At 58.0% G+C, this 13,192-nt stretch overlaps 7 protein-coding genes across 7 annotated transcripts; 4 read left to right on the forward strand and 3 right to left on the reverse strand.

Moving 5' to 3' along the window:
- Positions 1–17: 17 nt before the first annotated feature.
- Positions 18–1,034, forward strand: KRP23_13520 (Senescence-specific cysteine protease SAG12; the record flags this gene model as incomplete). The annotated part of the gene is made up of 1 exon (XM_067884241.1): positions 18–1,034. The coding sequence occupies one exon, from the start codon at positions 18–20 to the stop codon at positions 1,032–1,034; it is 1,017 nt and encodes a 338-aa protein (XP_067738278.1).
- A 181-nt stretch (positions 1,035–1,215) lies between these two features.
- On the forward strand, positions 1,216–3,645 carry KRP23_13521 (Secreted RxLR effector protein 160; the record flags this gene model as incomplete). The annotated part of the gene is made up of 1 exon (XM_067884242.1): positions 1,216–3,645. One exon carries the CDS (start codon positions 1,216–1,218, stop codon positions 3,643–3,645), a length of 2,430 nt encoding a protein of 809 aa, XP_067738279.1.
- A 423-nt stretch (positions 3,646–4,068) lies between these two features.
- KRP23_13522 (Secreted RxLR effector protein 73) lies at positions 4,069–5,370 on the forward strand (the record flags this gene model as incomplete). Its single annotated transcript, XM_067884243.1, has 1 exon — positions 4,069–5,370. The coding sequence occupies one exon, from the start codon at positions 4,069–4,071 to the stop codon at positions 5,368–5,370; it is 1,302 nt and encodes a 433-aa protein (XP_067738280.1).
- Positions 5,371–5,552: 182 nt separating this feature from the next.
- KRP23_13523 (putative oxidoreductase YusZ) lies at positions 5,553–6,458 on the reverse strand (the record flags this gene model as incomplete). Its single annotated transcript, XM_067884244.1, has 1 exon — positions 5,553–6,458. The coding sequence occupies one exon, from the start codon at positions 6,456–6,458 to the stop codon at positions 5,553–5,555; it is 906 nt and encodes a 301-aa protein (XP_067738281.1).
- Positions 6,459–7,684: 1,226 nt separating this feature from the next.
- Positions 7,685–8,641, reverse strand: KRP23_13524 (Oxidoreductase BOA17; the record flags this gene model as incomplete). The annotated part of the gene is made up of 2 exons (XM_067884245.1): positions 7,685–8,261; positions 8,340–8,641. 2 exons carry the CDS (start codon positions 8,639–8,641, stop codon positions 7,685–7,687), a joined length of 879 nt encoding a protein of 292 aa, XP_067738282.1.
- Positions 8,642–8,933: 292 nt separating this feature from the next.
- On the reverse strand, positions 8,934–10,628 carry KRP23_13525 (Iron transport multicopper oxidase fetC; the record flags this gene model as incomplete). Its single annotated transcript, XM_067884246.1, has 1 exon — positions 8,934–10,628. The coding sequence occupies one exon, from the start codon at positions 10,626–10,628 to the stop codon at positions 8,934–8,936; it is 1,695 nt and encodes a 564-aa protein (XP_067738283.1).
- Positions 10,629–11,434: 806 nt separating this feature from the next.
- Positions 11,435–13,129, forward strand: KRP23_13526 (Laccase-1; the record flags this gene model as incomplete). The annotated part of the gene is made up of 1 exon (XM_067884247.1): positions 11,435–13,129. One exon carries the CDS (start codon positions 11,435–11,437, stop codon positions 13,127–13,129), a length of 1,695 nt encoding a protein of 564 aa, XP_067738284.1.
- Between the last annotated feature and the right edge of the window lie 63 nt (positions 13,130–13,192).

The following is a 13,192-nucleotide window of genomic DNA, read 5'->3' on the forward strand; positions in this document are numbered from 1 at the left end:
CCGTCCCAACGGATCGCATGGCGCAGTTCCTCCAAGAGAAGGCGAGCCTCGAGTCCGATCTGAGCTCGTGGAAGCAAAGTGGCGCCGGTCAGTTCGCCAAGGAACATGGCTTCGTTCCCGCTTCGTCCGCGAAGGTCGCGGGGGGAGAAGAAGACGAGCAACTGCGCCGTTTTTTTCTGGCCAAGCTGCTGATTGAAGATGCACAAGCGACGAACCCCGAGGCTGTCTTCTCGACCGACACGCCATTCACCCTCATGACGGAGGATGAGTTCACCAAGTTCGTCGGTGCCTCATATCAGCGTGGCTCTGGTCTTCTCTCGGATACTTCGTCCTCTGTCGAAGCGTTCACTGGCACCACGGAGTCTGTGAGCGCTGAGAAGGACTGGACCGACTCGGGGTGTGTTGTCGCTGTCAAGAACCAAGGCCAATGTGGTTCTTGCTGGGCGTTTGCGGCCGTGGCTTCTCTCGAGAGCGCCGTCTGTCTGGCTGGTCGTCCTCTCACGCCTCTCTCAGAGCAGCAGCTGCTGGACTGCGACGAGGCTTCGTACGCCTGCCAGGGCGGCTTCCCTGGCGACGCCCTGAACTTCATCCAGCATACTGGTGGTGTTTGCACCGAGGAAGGGTACCCGTACGTGTCCGGAGACACTGGCGACCGTGCCACCTGCCAGACCTCGTCTTGTACCCCTGAAGCCGTGGCCATCCGCAAGGTAGTCTCTGTTCCTGAAAGCGAGACCGGCTTGCTTCAAGCCATCAGCGGCCGCCCCGTGACAGTGGGCGTCGCGGCTGGCAACCCCACCTGGAAGCAGTACAAGGGCGGCGTGGTGTCGTCCTGCACGTCGACGGACCTCGACCACGCCGTGCTGGCGGTGGGGTACGGGGGCGGCAACGGCACGTCGCCTTTCTTTAAAATCAAGAACTCGTGGGGCACCCAGTGGGGCGAGAGCGGCTACATCCGCCTCAAGCGCGGCGCTGGCACTGGCAGTAGCGGGACGTGCGGCATCATCGGCCCCAAGTCCGTCTACCCGCAACTGTAGCCATCGCCACAGGTTGAAGTGCTCGTGACCACACGTTTCGTAACGGCTAAAACCATCACTCTTGCTTTTGGATCTTTTGTCTTGCGTTTTGTATGCTCGATCTTGAAGAGGCGCGATCCTTGTCAACGGTCTCTCAAACGTCGCGCTTTGGATCTTGTGACTCATTCGACATTCGCCCACGATGACGAGCAGCTCGCGTCGATCCTGGCGGGTGGCGCTGCGGCTTTTGTGCTTCCTCGCGCTGTTGTCGGCTCTGGTGGTCGCCCAAGTAATTGAAAAATCGACTCCTGCGACGTCAGAACAGGGTCAGGAAGCTGCGGGGGCTAAAGACCATGAAGGGGGCGAAGAAGGGGGTGAAGGGGAACTACAGGGCGGACGGGTGACTGTCGTGGCGGCGGTGACCATTACGACGTTGGTGGCCATCTCCATTTTGTTCGAGATCTCGACGGAGCAGCTGAGAGAGCACACGGACGAGCTCAACATGCCGTTCGTCAACACTGTGTTTGGGGAGCTCACGACGCTGGGCTTCATCGGTTTGCTGCTCTTTGTGGTCACGAAGATCGAAGTCTTGCCGTGGCTATCCCGCTCTGTATTGGGGGGAAGCGCTGAACTGCAGGAGATCATTGAGAAGCTGCACATGGCGCTGTTCCTCTTCATCGTCATCTTCTTGGTGCTGTGTCTGGGTCTACTACGGCTCGGAATGCACGTGCAGAACGAGTGGAGAGAGTTTGAACGGAGCAGTGCTGACATCCCGTCTGTCCTCTCCGAGTACGCACTCGCTACAGAGCCCCCGAAGTCGTGGCTGGAGCGGCTCTCGTGGCATCGAGCTACAGCGGCAGGCAAAGCCGAGCGTGAAGTGGTGTATCTGGCCTTGCGTCGGCGTTTCATGGACTACCGCTCCAATCACCCGGATGAGGAAACCGCGCGCCAGTTGGCCAAGGAGTTCCAGCTTCAAGGCGACGACTCGCGGTTCCCGTTCAACGAATACCTCTCGATCATCTCGGGTGAAGTCATGGGTCGACTTATCCAGATTGATATGGCCACCTGGATGGCTCTGGATGTCGCTTTGGTGGTCTTACTTGGGTTGTGCTGGCATGCAGGACCGCGCGGCGAAGTGGCGATCCTTCTCGTTGCTGGGTTTTTGCTGATCGCGATGAATGATTTCGTGTATCGCCGGGTGAATTCCATGCGGTGCTTACTCACACCTCCACGACTACAGCGCGACGCTGAGCGATTGCGCCGCAAAAGCGCCTGGCGTGTTCAGCATGGGCTAGAGCCCCTAACTGAGAGCTACCCAGGTTCTAACGAGAAGACGTGGCTGTTGACTGAATCTGAGGAAGCGGGAAGAGATTATGACGATGCCCACGGCTGGACTCCACCGTACGTCGAGCTTCTTCCAAATGGCGGACGCGATCTTCCTGAAAAGGAGCTCAAAAGACGCCAGCGAAGTCTTATCGGTGGTGGATGGGGTAACGGAGTGATCCTCGCTCTGTTCTCCACTCGAATGGTGTTTCTGCTGACGGCGCTGCACTTGTCAACCTTTTTACTACGAGAGTCATACAAGATCTCTGAGCTTTTCGGTGACCACCCAGCTTTCACCGGCTTTCTGTGTGTTCTCTTCCTAATTCCAAGCATTGTGGTACCGAGCATGTCTACAAGAATCGCTCGCGACGGTCTGTTGGCTTTCAATGTAGAGCACATGAAGGTTTCGATGGTTATCGTGCAAGTGACCCGCCTCCTCCGCGCTCGACAGACACTACGAACTCTCCGCTTCGTCGCCGAAATGAAGATCCATCTTCGGGAAAATGTGGCTCGAACAAACCAGCAGCTCAAGCTCAACATTGAGCTGATGCCGGAAGTACCGATGCCACAACCAAGTCGACGACGTTCTAGTATCATGCCTATTGATGCCAGTGCCAGCTTCAAGGCTGCGCGTCGTCGGTCGTCAACACACCTCGATCCGACCGTCACGGCTGGAGTGTTGCGCTCCATTCAAACGACACCTCCACCACTGAAGCTGTCGCCTAAAGTGGCAACGGTTGTGAATCCGCCACCTCTATCGCCGTTAGCTGCGTACCTCAGTCCACGCGAGAAGCGCGGCGACGCCTACCGACGTGAGATGGAGCGACGTGAAATTCACACTATCTTCTGCCTGTTTGACGTTGACGGCTCGGGTTCTGTCTCGCGCGACGAGATGGCCAGCCTTCTGCTCGCGATCACTCATGATCTCGACGACATGCAGCTCAACCGCCTCATGACAGACTTGGTGGCCGAGGAACTGGACAGCGACGACGAAAACTTGGGGAAAAGCAACGCCATGGTTGAAGGCCCACAAGAAATCACCTTTGAGGCCTTTTACAAGTGGTGCAGCACAAAGATCCAAGAGAGTCGCCACTCTAAAGAGGACCTCGTTGAGGAGATTTTCCGCATGGTGGATGCCGATGGTAGCGGCACGATCTCAGTGGACGAGTTTGTATCGATTTTCAAGACGTTGGGTCAAGCGCTGGACCACGACGACGTACGCGAACTCGTGTACCAGATGGACCGCAACGGAGACGGCCAGATCGACCTCGAGGAGTTCAGCAAAATGCTACAGAAGCACGAGATTTAACATGGAGGCACGCGATTAATGCAATCAAACTTGGTCTGTTGCGAAACAATGCAACGAGTGAATTGTACATGGAGAAGTTGGAGTCAGGAGACGTGAAGAGGGGGTATATGATGGTAGGTGGCAGTCATGCGCAGAAATGTCTTATCGCAAGTAGTAGCGTACGCGATAGTGTTTTAGGGATTCTTGACGTACGTAAACTCATTCACAAATCAATCTCGACGTATTTCGTTGAATGCTGCAGAAGCATCAGAACTCGTAACGTGGGCTACATCTATCGCTCTATTACGCAGCTCGATCACATCATTCATGTGAACACACGACGACCTTCTCCCTCACTCACGTCTCCGGCTTCAATGTGTGCATTAGAAACGAGAAAAGCGTCACGACACTTTGCAATTTGCCTGCTTCCAAGGCTACTGCACCATGCAATGGCAATTCTCGCTACTGATAACGGCACTTTGCATCGTCAGTGCCGTGGCTCAAAGTTCGGGTCAGGAGGTGGCCATCCTTGTCGGCGCGGGCTGTAAGTTCTCAAACTACTCGGCATTGGCGAAGGGAGTCCCCACTAAGCCGTCGTATCGCCTGGAGCTGGATCCTGGACTCGGGAAGGGCATCTATGTGCTTCACTTCACGCAGTTCAATCTGCCGGATGCTGATGTGCTGGTGGTGCGGGCCTCGGATGCCCCGAAGACGGCATCTCCAACGACTGTACTGTCGGGCAAGAACGCCACCGGGAAGTTCTACTCCACTGCAATAACTGGAAGTGGCGTCGTCCTTGAACTCTACAAAGCAGAGGCTGGCAAGGACAAATCGACGTCGTGCCGGGGCTTCACAGTCAGTGGGTTGCTGTTCTCACCGAAGGAGCTGGCTGAGGAGGCTCAACACCTAAAACTCGCCGTCAAGGTGCCTTTGACTAAGGGCGTCGACTTGACCGACACGGATGACGACTACAACAATGAAAGCATCTGCGGCACGGACGAGTCTGTCGAGGCTGCTTGTGCCCCCAGTTCCACGAACAGTGAGGAGGGCACGGTCATGCTGGCGACGTCCCAGCCTGTGGCTCGGCTTTCCATTATCAAAGAGAACGGCATGGAAATCGCTTACTGTACGGGCTGGTTACTGGGCTGCGAAGGCCATTTGATCACAAACCAGCACTGCATTGGCGACAACCAAGACGCGCTCAACACCAAAGTGGAGTTTCTTGCCGAGTCTACAAGCTGCGGTGGCGGCGAGGCCTGTGACAAGCGAGGTGGATGTCCGGGTCCGGTTGGAACGACGACTACGACGCTGGTGGCTGTGTCGGAGGATTTGGACTATGCTCTCGTCCGTCTCGGAGCCAACAGCAGCAGCTCGAATTACTCTGCGTTGTACGAGAAGACGGGAGGGTATCTGCAATTCCGTGGCTCGGGACCAGTGTTGGAAGAAGGTATCTACATCCCGCAGCATCCGATGGGCTACGGCAAGCGTATCGCGTGGCTCTACAATGGCCAGCCTGGTCGTATCGAGTCACTGACCGTCACCGAATGCCGCAAAGATGACGTGGGCTACTACGTCGACACGCAGGAAGGCTCGTCCGGCTCGCCGATCATCGGCACGAGAGACAACAACGTTATTGCACTGCACCATTGTGGCGGATGTCTGAATGGAGGGATTCCGGCCCAGGCGATCATCGCTGATCTCACCAAGAAGGGCGTTCTGCCGAACTGCACCGTTGCGGGCAAGTGAGCAGTGCTTTCGGCAACTTGTAAGCAGAGGAAGCAGTAACGATAGCTGTCTGGAAGATGAACATACGTCGGAGAGCTTGTATCCTGGACACCGTGAGCAAAGCAGTTACCACCATTGCAAACACGAAATCATTTCGCTTTATTCACTTGTTTAGACTTGTCTTGAAAACATTTCGTCACTCCTTACAGCTTGGCTTGGAGCACAACGTCGTCGTGGTCCGTGGACGAGGCCAACGCAGCCCACTGGTCGAACTCAAGGCGGTTCTCCGTCAGCACCCCATCGCCAATCTTGACGGCGTCTTTGCCCAGCAGCATGCGACTGGGGATTGTCTTACCAGCGCATCGGCCGCTCTTCGTGAGAACCTCAACAATGACTTGAGCTCCCTTGGCCGGGTCCCCAGGCTGCTTCGCCTCGGTGGCCTCGGTGTTGACGCGAGTGATGCGGTTGTGCAGAGACTTCGTGATCGGGAGGTAGTCCGGGATGGAGTTCTTCATAGCGGAGAACCCCTTGCCTAGGATGGCAGTACGGAACGAACCCGGTTCGATGATCGTGACGTCGATACCGAACGGCTCGAGCTCAGCACGCAGCGCCAAGGTGAGACCCGCGAGAGCGAATTTCGTCGAGCCGTAGACACCCATCGTCTTGATACCGACCCAGCCGCTGGCCGACCCGATGTTGGCCACCACACCCGACCGCTTCGCTCGCATGTGCGGCAGCACCGCACGCAGCATTCTTAGCGTCCCGAACACGTTCGTGTTGAACTGCTTGTACGCTTCTTCGTCCGTGCACTCCTCGATAGCCCCTCCAAGCAGGAAGGCCGCGTTGTTGACCAGGACGTCGATGGAGCCGTAGAAACTCAGAGCCTCGGCGATCACCTTCTTGAGCTCAGCATCACTCGCCGTCACGTCCAGCGCCAGCGCTTTGGCTCCTTGTTCCACGAGGTCTTGGAGCTTGCTGGCATCGCGAGCCGTAGCGATCACGCGGTCTCCACGAGCGAGTGCTGCGAGGACGATCTCCTTCCCGAAACCGGAGGAGCACGCGGTCACAAGCCAGACCTTGGGGCCGTCGCCTTGCGAAACCTTGACCATGTTGAGACAGCGAGTAGTTCGTTTCCACTGAGAGGATCAAGACTGCGAGGCAGCGGAGACTTTGCCCTCATTGGTACCTTCTTTATCAGGCCACCACCAGCTCAGTCCAGCCAGGTCACCCGAGGCTTAGTGAGCTCGGGTGAAAATGTGACGATTCCACTGGAGGATCTGCCATTCGGTCCATACAGACAATCCTCTCGGTCGTGATATCCTGAGTAGTGATACCCTCCACGGAGAGATATGGGGAGGGCTCCCGATGACCGTCACCATACAAGCACGAGTCAAATATACCTCTACCCTCTAGTTACTGGTTTGTGATACAAAACACGTCATTATCACTATTCAAAGGTGCTTAACTATTGCTAAGGTCCATTTGGTGCAGGACGTCCGAAGAAGTCGAGCATCGACTTTTGCTGCTTGTGGCCTTGTCTACACGCAAGCTCCTCTCTAAATACTCGCTGCATCGTTCGAAGCCCGATAACGTCCCTTGAACGGACCCCCATCGCACCGGCGGTAACGAAAAGTTGTGCTATCCATTGAAGACGCTCCTTCAGCTCCTCTGTGGACAGGTTTTCGGGCGTTGGATAGGTTGAAGAAGTGCTTTCTTCTTCTTCGTCCTCGATACCGCCATCACCGACATCTTGACCGCACCCATTCTCGCGCTCTGAAGACTCGACCCGGCAGAAATCTTCGTCCGTTGGTTCATCCGCGAGGATGTTCTCGTCCGGTGGGTTCAGCAGCTCTTCAACCGACATCGGATTCGAGGGGTGGAGACGCGTCAGCATCTCTGCCAGCTCGTTCACGATGTCATCCTCCACGCCCGGCTCGGCGTACTCGCACGTGTAGTAGTCAAGCAAGCCAGTCTTCTTCCAGCAGTTACTGAAGACGCTGGGAAGCAGGGCGTTCCAGCTCTCGATGCTCCACAGTACTGCCTGCTGTACGTCGACGCTGTAGAGCTGTTAAGTTCAAATGTACCAATTTTACGGCACATTTCTGCCTTGTAATAACTCCAGCGAGTGATAATGTGGTGGTTCCCGACGCTATCACAAAGGAGAGGATTGTCTGTACTTACAGACGGAGGCAAGAACCACCAGTTGGGTAAAATTCACAAACATGTCTGCGGAGTACACAAATCTCGAGCGATTTGGCCGAGTGAGGACACATCACGCTGTCTTCAACGACGCCAAAGAGGACACATCCACGGCATTGTACTCTATTGAAAAATTCTACGGCTTGCCAGCGTTCTGGAAGTCTGTGGACCCCGAGAGCTCGGCCCACTCGCTTAGCTCACGATTGGTCTGCTCTAGTACGCCCTGTCCAAGTTTCACTGCGTCTGTGCCCAGAAGGAGTCGACTGGGCAGTGCCTTCCCGACGCAGCGACCGCTCTTGGTCAAGGCCTCCACCATGAGCTGCGCCGCCTTGGCCGGATCCCCTGGCTGCTTGCCACTGAAGTTCGCAACGTGCGACGTCAGAGGCTTCGTGAGCGACGCGAAATCTTCGATCGGATCCTTCGCAGGCACGAAGCCCTTGCCCAGGATCGACGTACGGAAGGCGCCGGGCTCCACCACAGTCACTTCAATGCCCAGTGGCGCCACCTCGTCCCGCAACGCCAGCGAGATGCCCGCGATGGCAAATTTAGTCGAACCGTAGAGCCCAATGCCCGGGATCCCCTTCCAGCCTCCAGCCGAGCCCACATTGGCCACAACTCCCGCTCGCTTGGCGCGCATGTGCGGCAGAACGGCACGCAGCACTCGCAGCATGCCAAACACGTTGGTGTTGTACTGGTCCAGCACCTCTTGCTCGCTACAGCATACAAAAGCCAAGAGATCGTGAGTCAGCCAATCGAGTCAGAAGCCATCACGAAAGTAGCCAAAGTCCCACCTGCACTCCTCAATGGCGCCTTGAAGCAGGTACGCCGCGTTGTTCACCAGCACGTCGACGGTGCCGTAGATCTCGAGCGCGCGGGCCGCCACCGCGTGCAGTTCTTCCTGGCTGGCCGTCACGTCCAGTGCCAATGTCCTGGCGCCTTTCTGCTCCAAGTCTGCGAGGCGCTCGGGGTTGCGAGCGGTGGCGATGACACAGTCGCCATGCGCCAGCGCAGCCAGCACCACCTCGTGGCCCAAGCCGGACGCGCAGCCCGTCACAAGCCACACCTTGGCACCGGGAGGAACAGACGTCACCATGCAGCTTCTAGCGCGACGGAGTCAATTGGGGAATGACCTCGCCTTGCGATTGGCTTCCCCTCGGCGACGCGGTCTGCTTGGTCTCCTTGGACGCGGACATCAAGTGCTGAGTCTCCGTGGTAATCTACGCGTTCGGCCAATCGTATGGCGCACAATCGCCTCCGCGCAATCCGACGTACGCGCACAAGTGTCGTGACAAGGCTGCTGATGGTCTTGCGCCGCGTCAATGAAAGCCAGGAAGGTCTGCATTAAGGCTCGTTACGTCGCCCTACGCTCCTAAATCTCTGGCGGGCTACGGCACAGTAACGGTGATGCTAGTATCGAACGACGCTCCCGTGAAGTTGCTGCCGCAGACGCTCAAGATGCTGTCGGCGAAGGCGTCGACGCCCGCGTCTTGCAGCTGCTGCTCTCCTTCCACGAAGAGCATGGCCAAGCCGCCGTCCAAGTGCCAGTCGATGTGGCAGTGCAGCATCCACACGCCCGGGTTATCGGCCTCGAGGCGCAGCACCACGTAGCCCACGCCCGTGCACACGTTGGCGTCGTCCGTGGGGCACGGCGGCACCGTGTACACGTCTCGGAACATGGCGCCGGACAGCTTGAGCGGCGACAAGCTGCTGCTCTGCACTTCCGCCAGCGTCGCCTGGCCGCTGCCGACGACCCAGGGCGAGTGGCCGTGCAGGTGGAACGGATGCTGCTCGTTCTGCTCGTTAACCAGCACGATCTCCACGTGGTCGCCATAGACGATCTCGCGGGCGTTGGCCGAGACCGGCAGCTCCTCCGTGGTCATGCCATCGGCGATCGTGAGCAGAGGCGCGAAGTCCGGCACGAAGAACTGGTTGAAGCTGCTGCCGTCGATGGCGATCTGGCCGATGCCAGGGAAGAAGAACTCGACGACCACGCGGTCGTCGGGCGTCTCCTGCAGAGTCGTGGCGTTCACAGGCGTGAAGTCGAACTCCCCGACCGTCGACGTCTCGTTCCAGCGCTGTGTGGTCGGCTCCGACTCGTCGTCGTCCTCGTAGTAGATGATGGCCAGTCCGTCGGCGTTGAACCCCTCTCCGGCATTGGCTCCACTCGCTGCAGTCCACGGGAGGCCATTGAGCCCCGTGGTTCGCATCCAGAAGGACCCAATTGGTGCATCTGAGGCGTTCTTGGCCTCCACTAGCAGGTCGTAGCGCTGTCCGACGTTGATCGTGATGTTGGTGATGAGCTCCGTCGGCTCGAGCGAGTCCCCGTCAGCTGCAATGACTCGAAACTCGTGCTCGTCGATGCTGAACTCGAAGGGGGCGAGTGCACTCATGCACATGACCCGAAGCAGGTACTTGTTGCCAGCTTGGAACCGGAAGCGACTGAGTGGCTGGTCCTCCGAGCAGTCGGTGAAGCCGTGCGCTGCTGCGGCGGTGCAGTTGTAGCGTCCAAGGTTGTTGATGAGGACCGAGTCCCAGATAGGGGGTGCTCCAGGCGCTCCGTGGTAGATATCGGCCAGTTGGACGTTGTACTCTGCGTCAATGTCCTTCTGCCAAGATTCCAGTTGGTCGGTACGAGGGTGGACCACCAGAGGTCCACGGAGACCGTACGAGTACTGGGTACGGTGGTGACTGTGCCACCAGAAGCTGCCAGCTTTGTCCGGCGTGAAATGGTACACCGCCGTGGCGTTGGGAGGGATGTAGCACTGGGTGATGCCGGACACGCCGTCCATCTCTTGGGTGCCCAGTTGCTTGAGTCCGTGCCAGTGGAGACACGTGGGCTCGACCAGCTCGTTGGTCACCGTCACTTGCACCTCCTGGCCGAGGGTCACTTCAATGAGAGCTTCGTGAGCCGGGCGGTCATTGATACCGAAGGAGGTGAGGGCGACGCCGTCGAAAGCTGACGCGATGTACGTCACGCGGAAGTCGTAGGAGACGACGGCGTCGTAGCATGCTGCGGCGTCCACTTGAGGAGCGAGAGCGTTGAGACTCAGAAGAGTGGAGAGGTAGATGAGAAGACCCATGCTGCTGGAGTACTGGCAAGGCGAGTTGAGACCGCGAGAAGGCGAATTGAAGAATGAAAGTGGTGACGCGTGGAGAGATGGCGGATCTTTAGGACAGAGGAAAGGAGGGGCGGTGGCTGCACCCAGACTGACGCCATCTCTGGCGCATTGACCCCGATGGAGCCATACCTGTCCAAGTCTCTTCAATTGAAGTGTCCTTGGGATCCTCTTGGCACGAATTTTTGCTGGTAATTTACCAGTGGTAAACAAGCCAGACCGTAATCAAGACTCGTTGTCTTTTTATCCGGAAGGCCACGTTTCAGAGCCTCTGAATCAGAGGAGGCTTCGAAAATGCTGCGCTAAGACAAGAAGAGCAACACTCGAGACGCTTCCAACCCAAAACTGGGGTTCTTTGACGACGCAATTGATGGTGGACGGATTCTATCTCGATCGCCACTGGCGATCGAGGTAACATCAGTGGCAAATTTCGCCATTAGTGCTGGCCCAGAAAGTCAGGTCAGGTTCGATTTTTGATGATGAGTTTGATTCCTGTCTCTTCGATCTTCAAGCTGATACGAACACCAAAATGCTAGTCGAGGGTGAGGCTCACCTCACATCAACGTTCTCTCTCGAGGTGCAAGTCTCTTTGATGTGGCTACCGCATCCAAACAAGGTGCGCGCCTCTGTCTCCTCTTGGGTTTCCGAAGCTTGGGGTTCACGCGCTTCCGCCGATTCCGCGCCGACATCTTCTGCTCATTTTGGAATTCGCTTCCTCCAGCTCAAGCCGCGCCTCCCTCCACTCCTCCGACTGCAGTATCAACGCTCCGATGCGTCTCCTCTCGTTCCTGGGTCTGCTGCTGCTCGGCGCCAACCAAGTCTCGGCCGCCGTCGTCCGCTTCGACTGGAACATCACGACGCTCAACACCACCATCTTCGACGGCGTCAGGGGCGCTCTCGGATACGGCATCAACAACGAGCCCTGCGACCAGCACCCCATCGAGGTCACGCTCGGCGACGAAGTTGAGGTGCACGTGACCAACAAGCTCACGGAGCAGACGTGCATCCACTGGCACGGGCTGCGGCAGTTCGGCACCCAAGAGATGGACGGTGTCTCCGGTATTACGCAGTGCCAGATCCAGCCCAACGTGACGGCCATCTACCGCTTCCAGCCGGACAAGTGCGGCAGCTTCTGGTTCCACGGCCACGAGGAGGTGCAGTACGCCTTCGGTCTCCGAGGCCCGCTCATCGTCCACTGCCCGGCCGACCAGAAGCAGAGCTGGGAGAAGGACGTGTACAAGGAGTACACGGTGCTGCTCGCCGACTGGTACCACGACCTGCCTGTGGGCGCTCCGATCTGGGACACTGTGCTCATCAACAACATCGGCCGCTACAACTGCACTGTGGCGGAGGCTGCAGGCTTGGAGTGTGGCGCTGGGCGGCCGCTGCCTCGCTTCCAGTTCGTGCCTGGCAAGAAGTACCTGCTCCGACTGATCAACACGTCGGCCATGGCGGCGTTCAAGGTCTCCCTCGACGGACACACGTTTCAAGTGGTCGCCAGTGATGGCGACTACCTCGAGCCTTCGACGCTCGTCAACTCGGTGACTATCAATGTGGCGCAGCGCTACGACATCCTGGTGCAGGCCAAGTCCTCGGCGTCTCAAAGCCAGGGCCAAATCAGCCAGAAGAAGACGTCGCTCGGCTCGTACTGGCTGCGTGTGGACTCGCAGTTCGGTCTCCCATGGACGGCCCGCGCCGCCGACCAAGTCCCGGCCGGATTCAACCCCAACGCGCTCGCTATCATCGACTACCAGAGCGGGGCGACTGCCAACCCCACCACGTCCAACTGGACGACGGAGGTGTCGATCGGCGAGTTCGAACACAACCCCGTGGCCCCAGTGGTGCTCCCGGCGACTCCGGACCAGCGCGTCGTGGTCGAGTTTACGCTGGCCGTGCTCGACCCGAACCCGACGGCTTTCCTCGGCTACATCTCTCTCGACGGAGGTAACTTCAGCTCGCTAGTGATTCCACCGAGCCCGCCACTCTTCACGATCGCTCAAGGTGCTGCAACCGAAGACCTGCCGACTACTGCCAACGCGTTCAAGTTGAAGCACAATGACCATGTCGAAGTGGTGGTGGTGAACGAGACGCCCGACCAGCATCCGTTCCACCTGCACGCCCACTCGCCCTGGATCTGCGGCAGCGGCCGCGCCTCTCGCGACGATATTCTCGCCGGTAACTTGCCGGCGTTGCGGCTGAACGGACCCATGCAGCACGACGTCTTCACGGTGCCCGAATGCACGACCGACGCCACTGGCGCCTGCACCGACTTGGGCTACGTCGTCTTCCGCATGAACGCCGACAACCCGGGCGTGTGGATCATGCACTGCCACATTGACTGGCACTTTGTGCTGGGCTTGGCCATGCTCTTTGTCGAGGCGGAGGAGGTTCTTCACGACCAAGGCCTGGCTGCATTCACGCCCAACATGCTGCTGAGTGTGTGCAACGGAAACTTTACCCTGTAAGGACACAGTGAGAGCACGCTGTGTGAGGACTGAGTACCTTTACTTGTATGAGGAAGACGCCAA

The sequence above is a fragment of the Phytophthora ramorum genome (genome assembly GCF_020800215.1).
Source record: "Phytophthora ramorum isolate Pr-102 chromosome Unknown Phyram_PR-102_s0018, whole genome shotgun sequence".
In the NCBI taxonomy this organism is placed as follows: Eukaryota; Oomycota; class Peronosporomycetes; order Peronosporales; family Peronosporaceae; genus Phytophthora; species Phytophthora ramorum.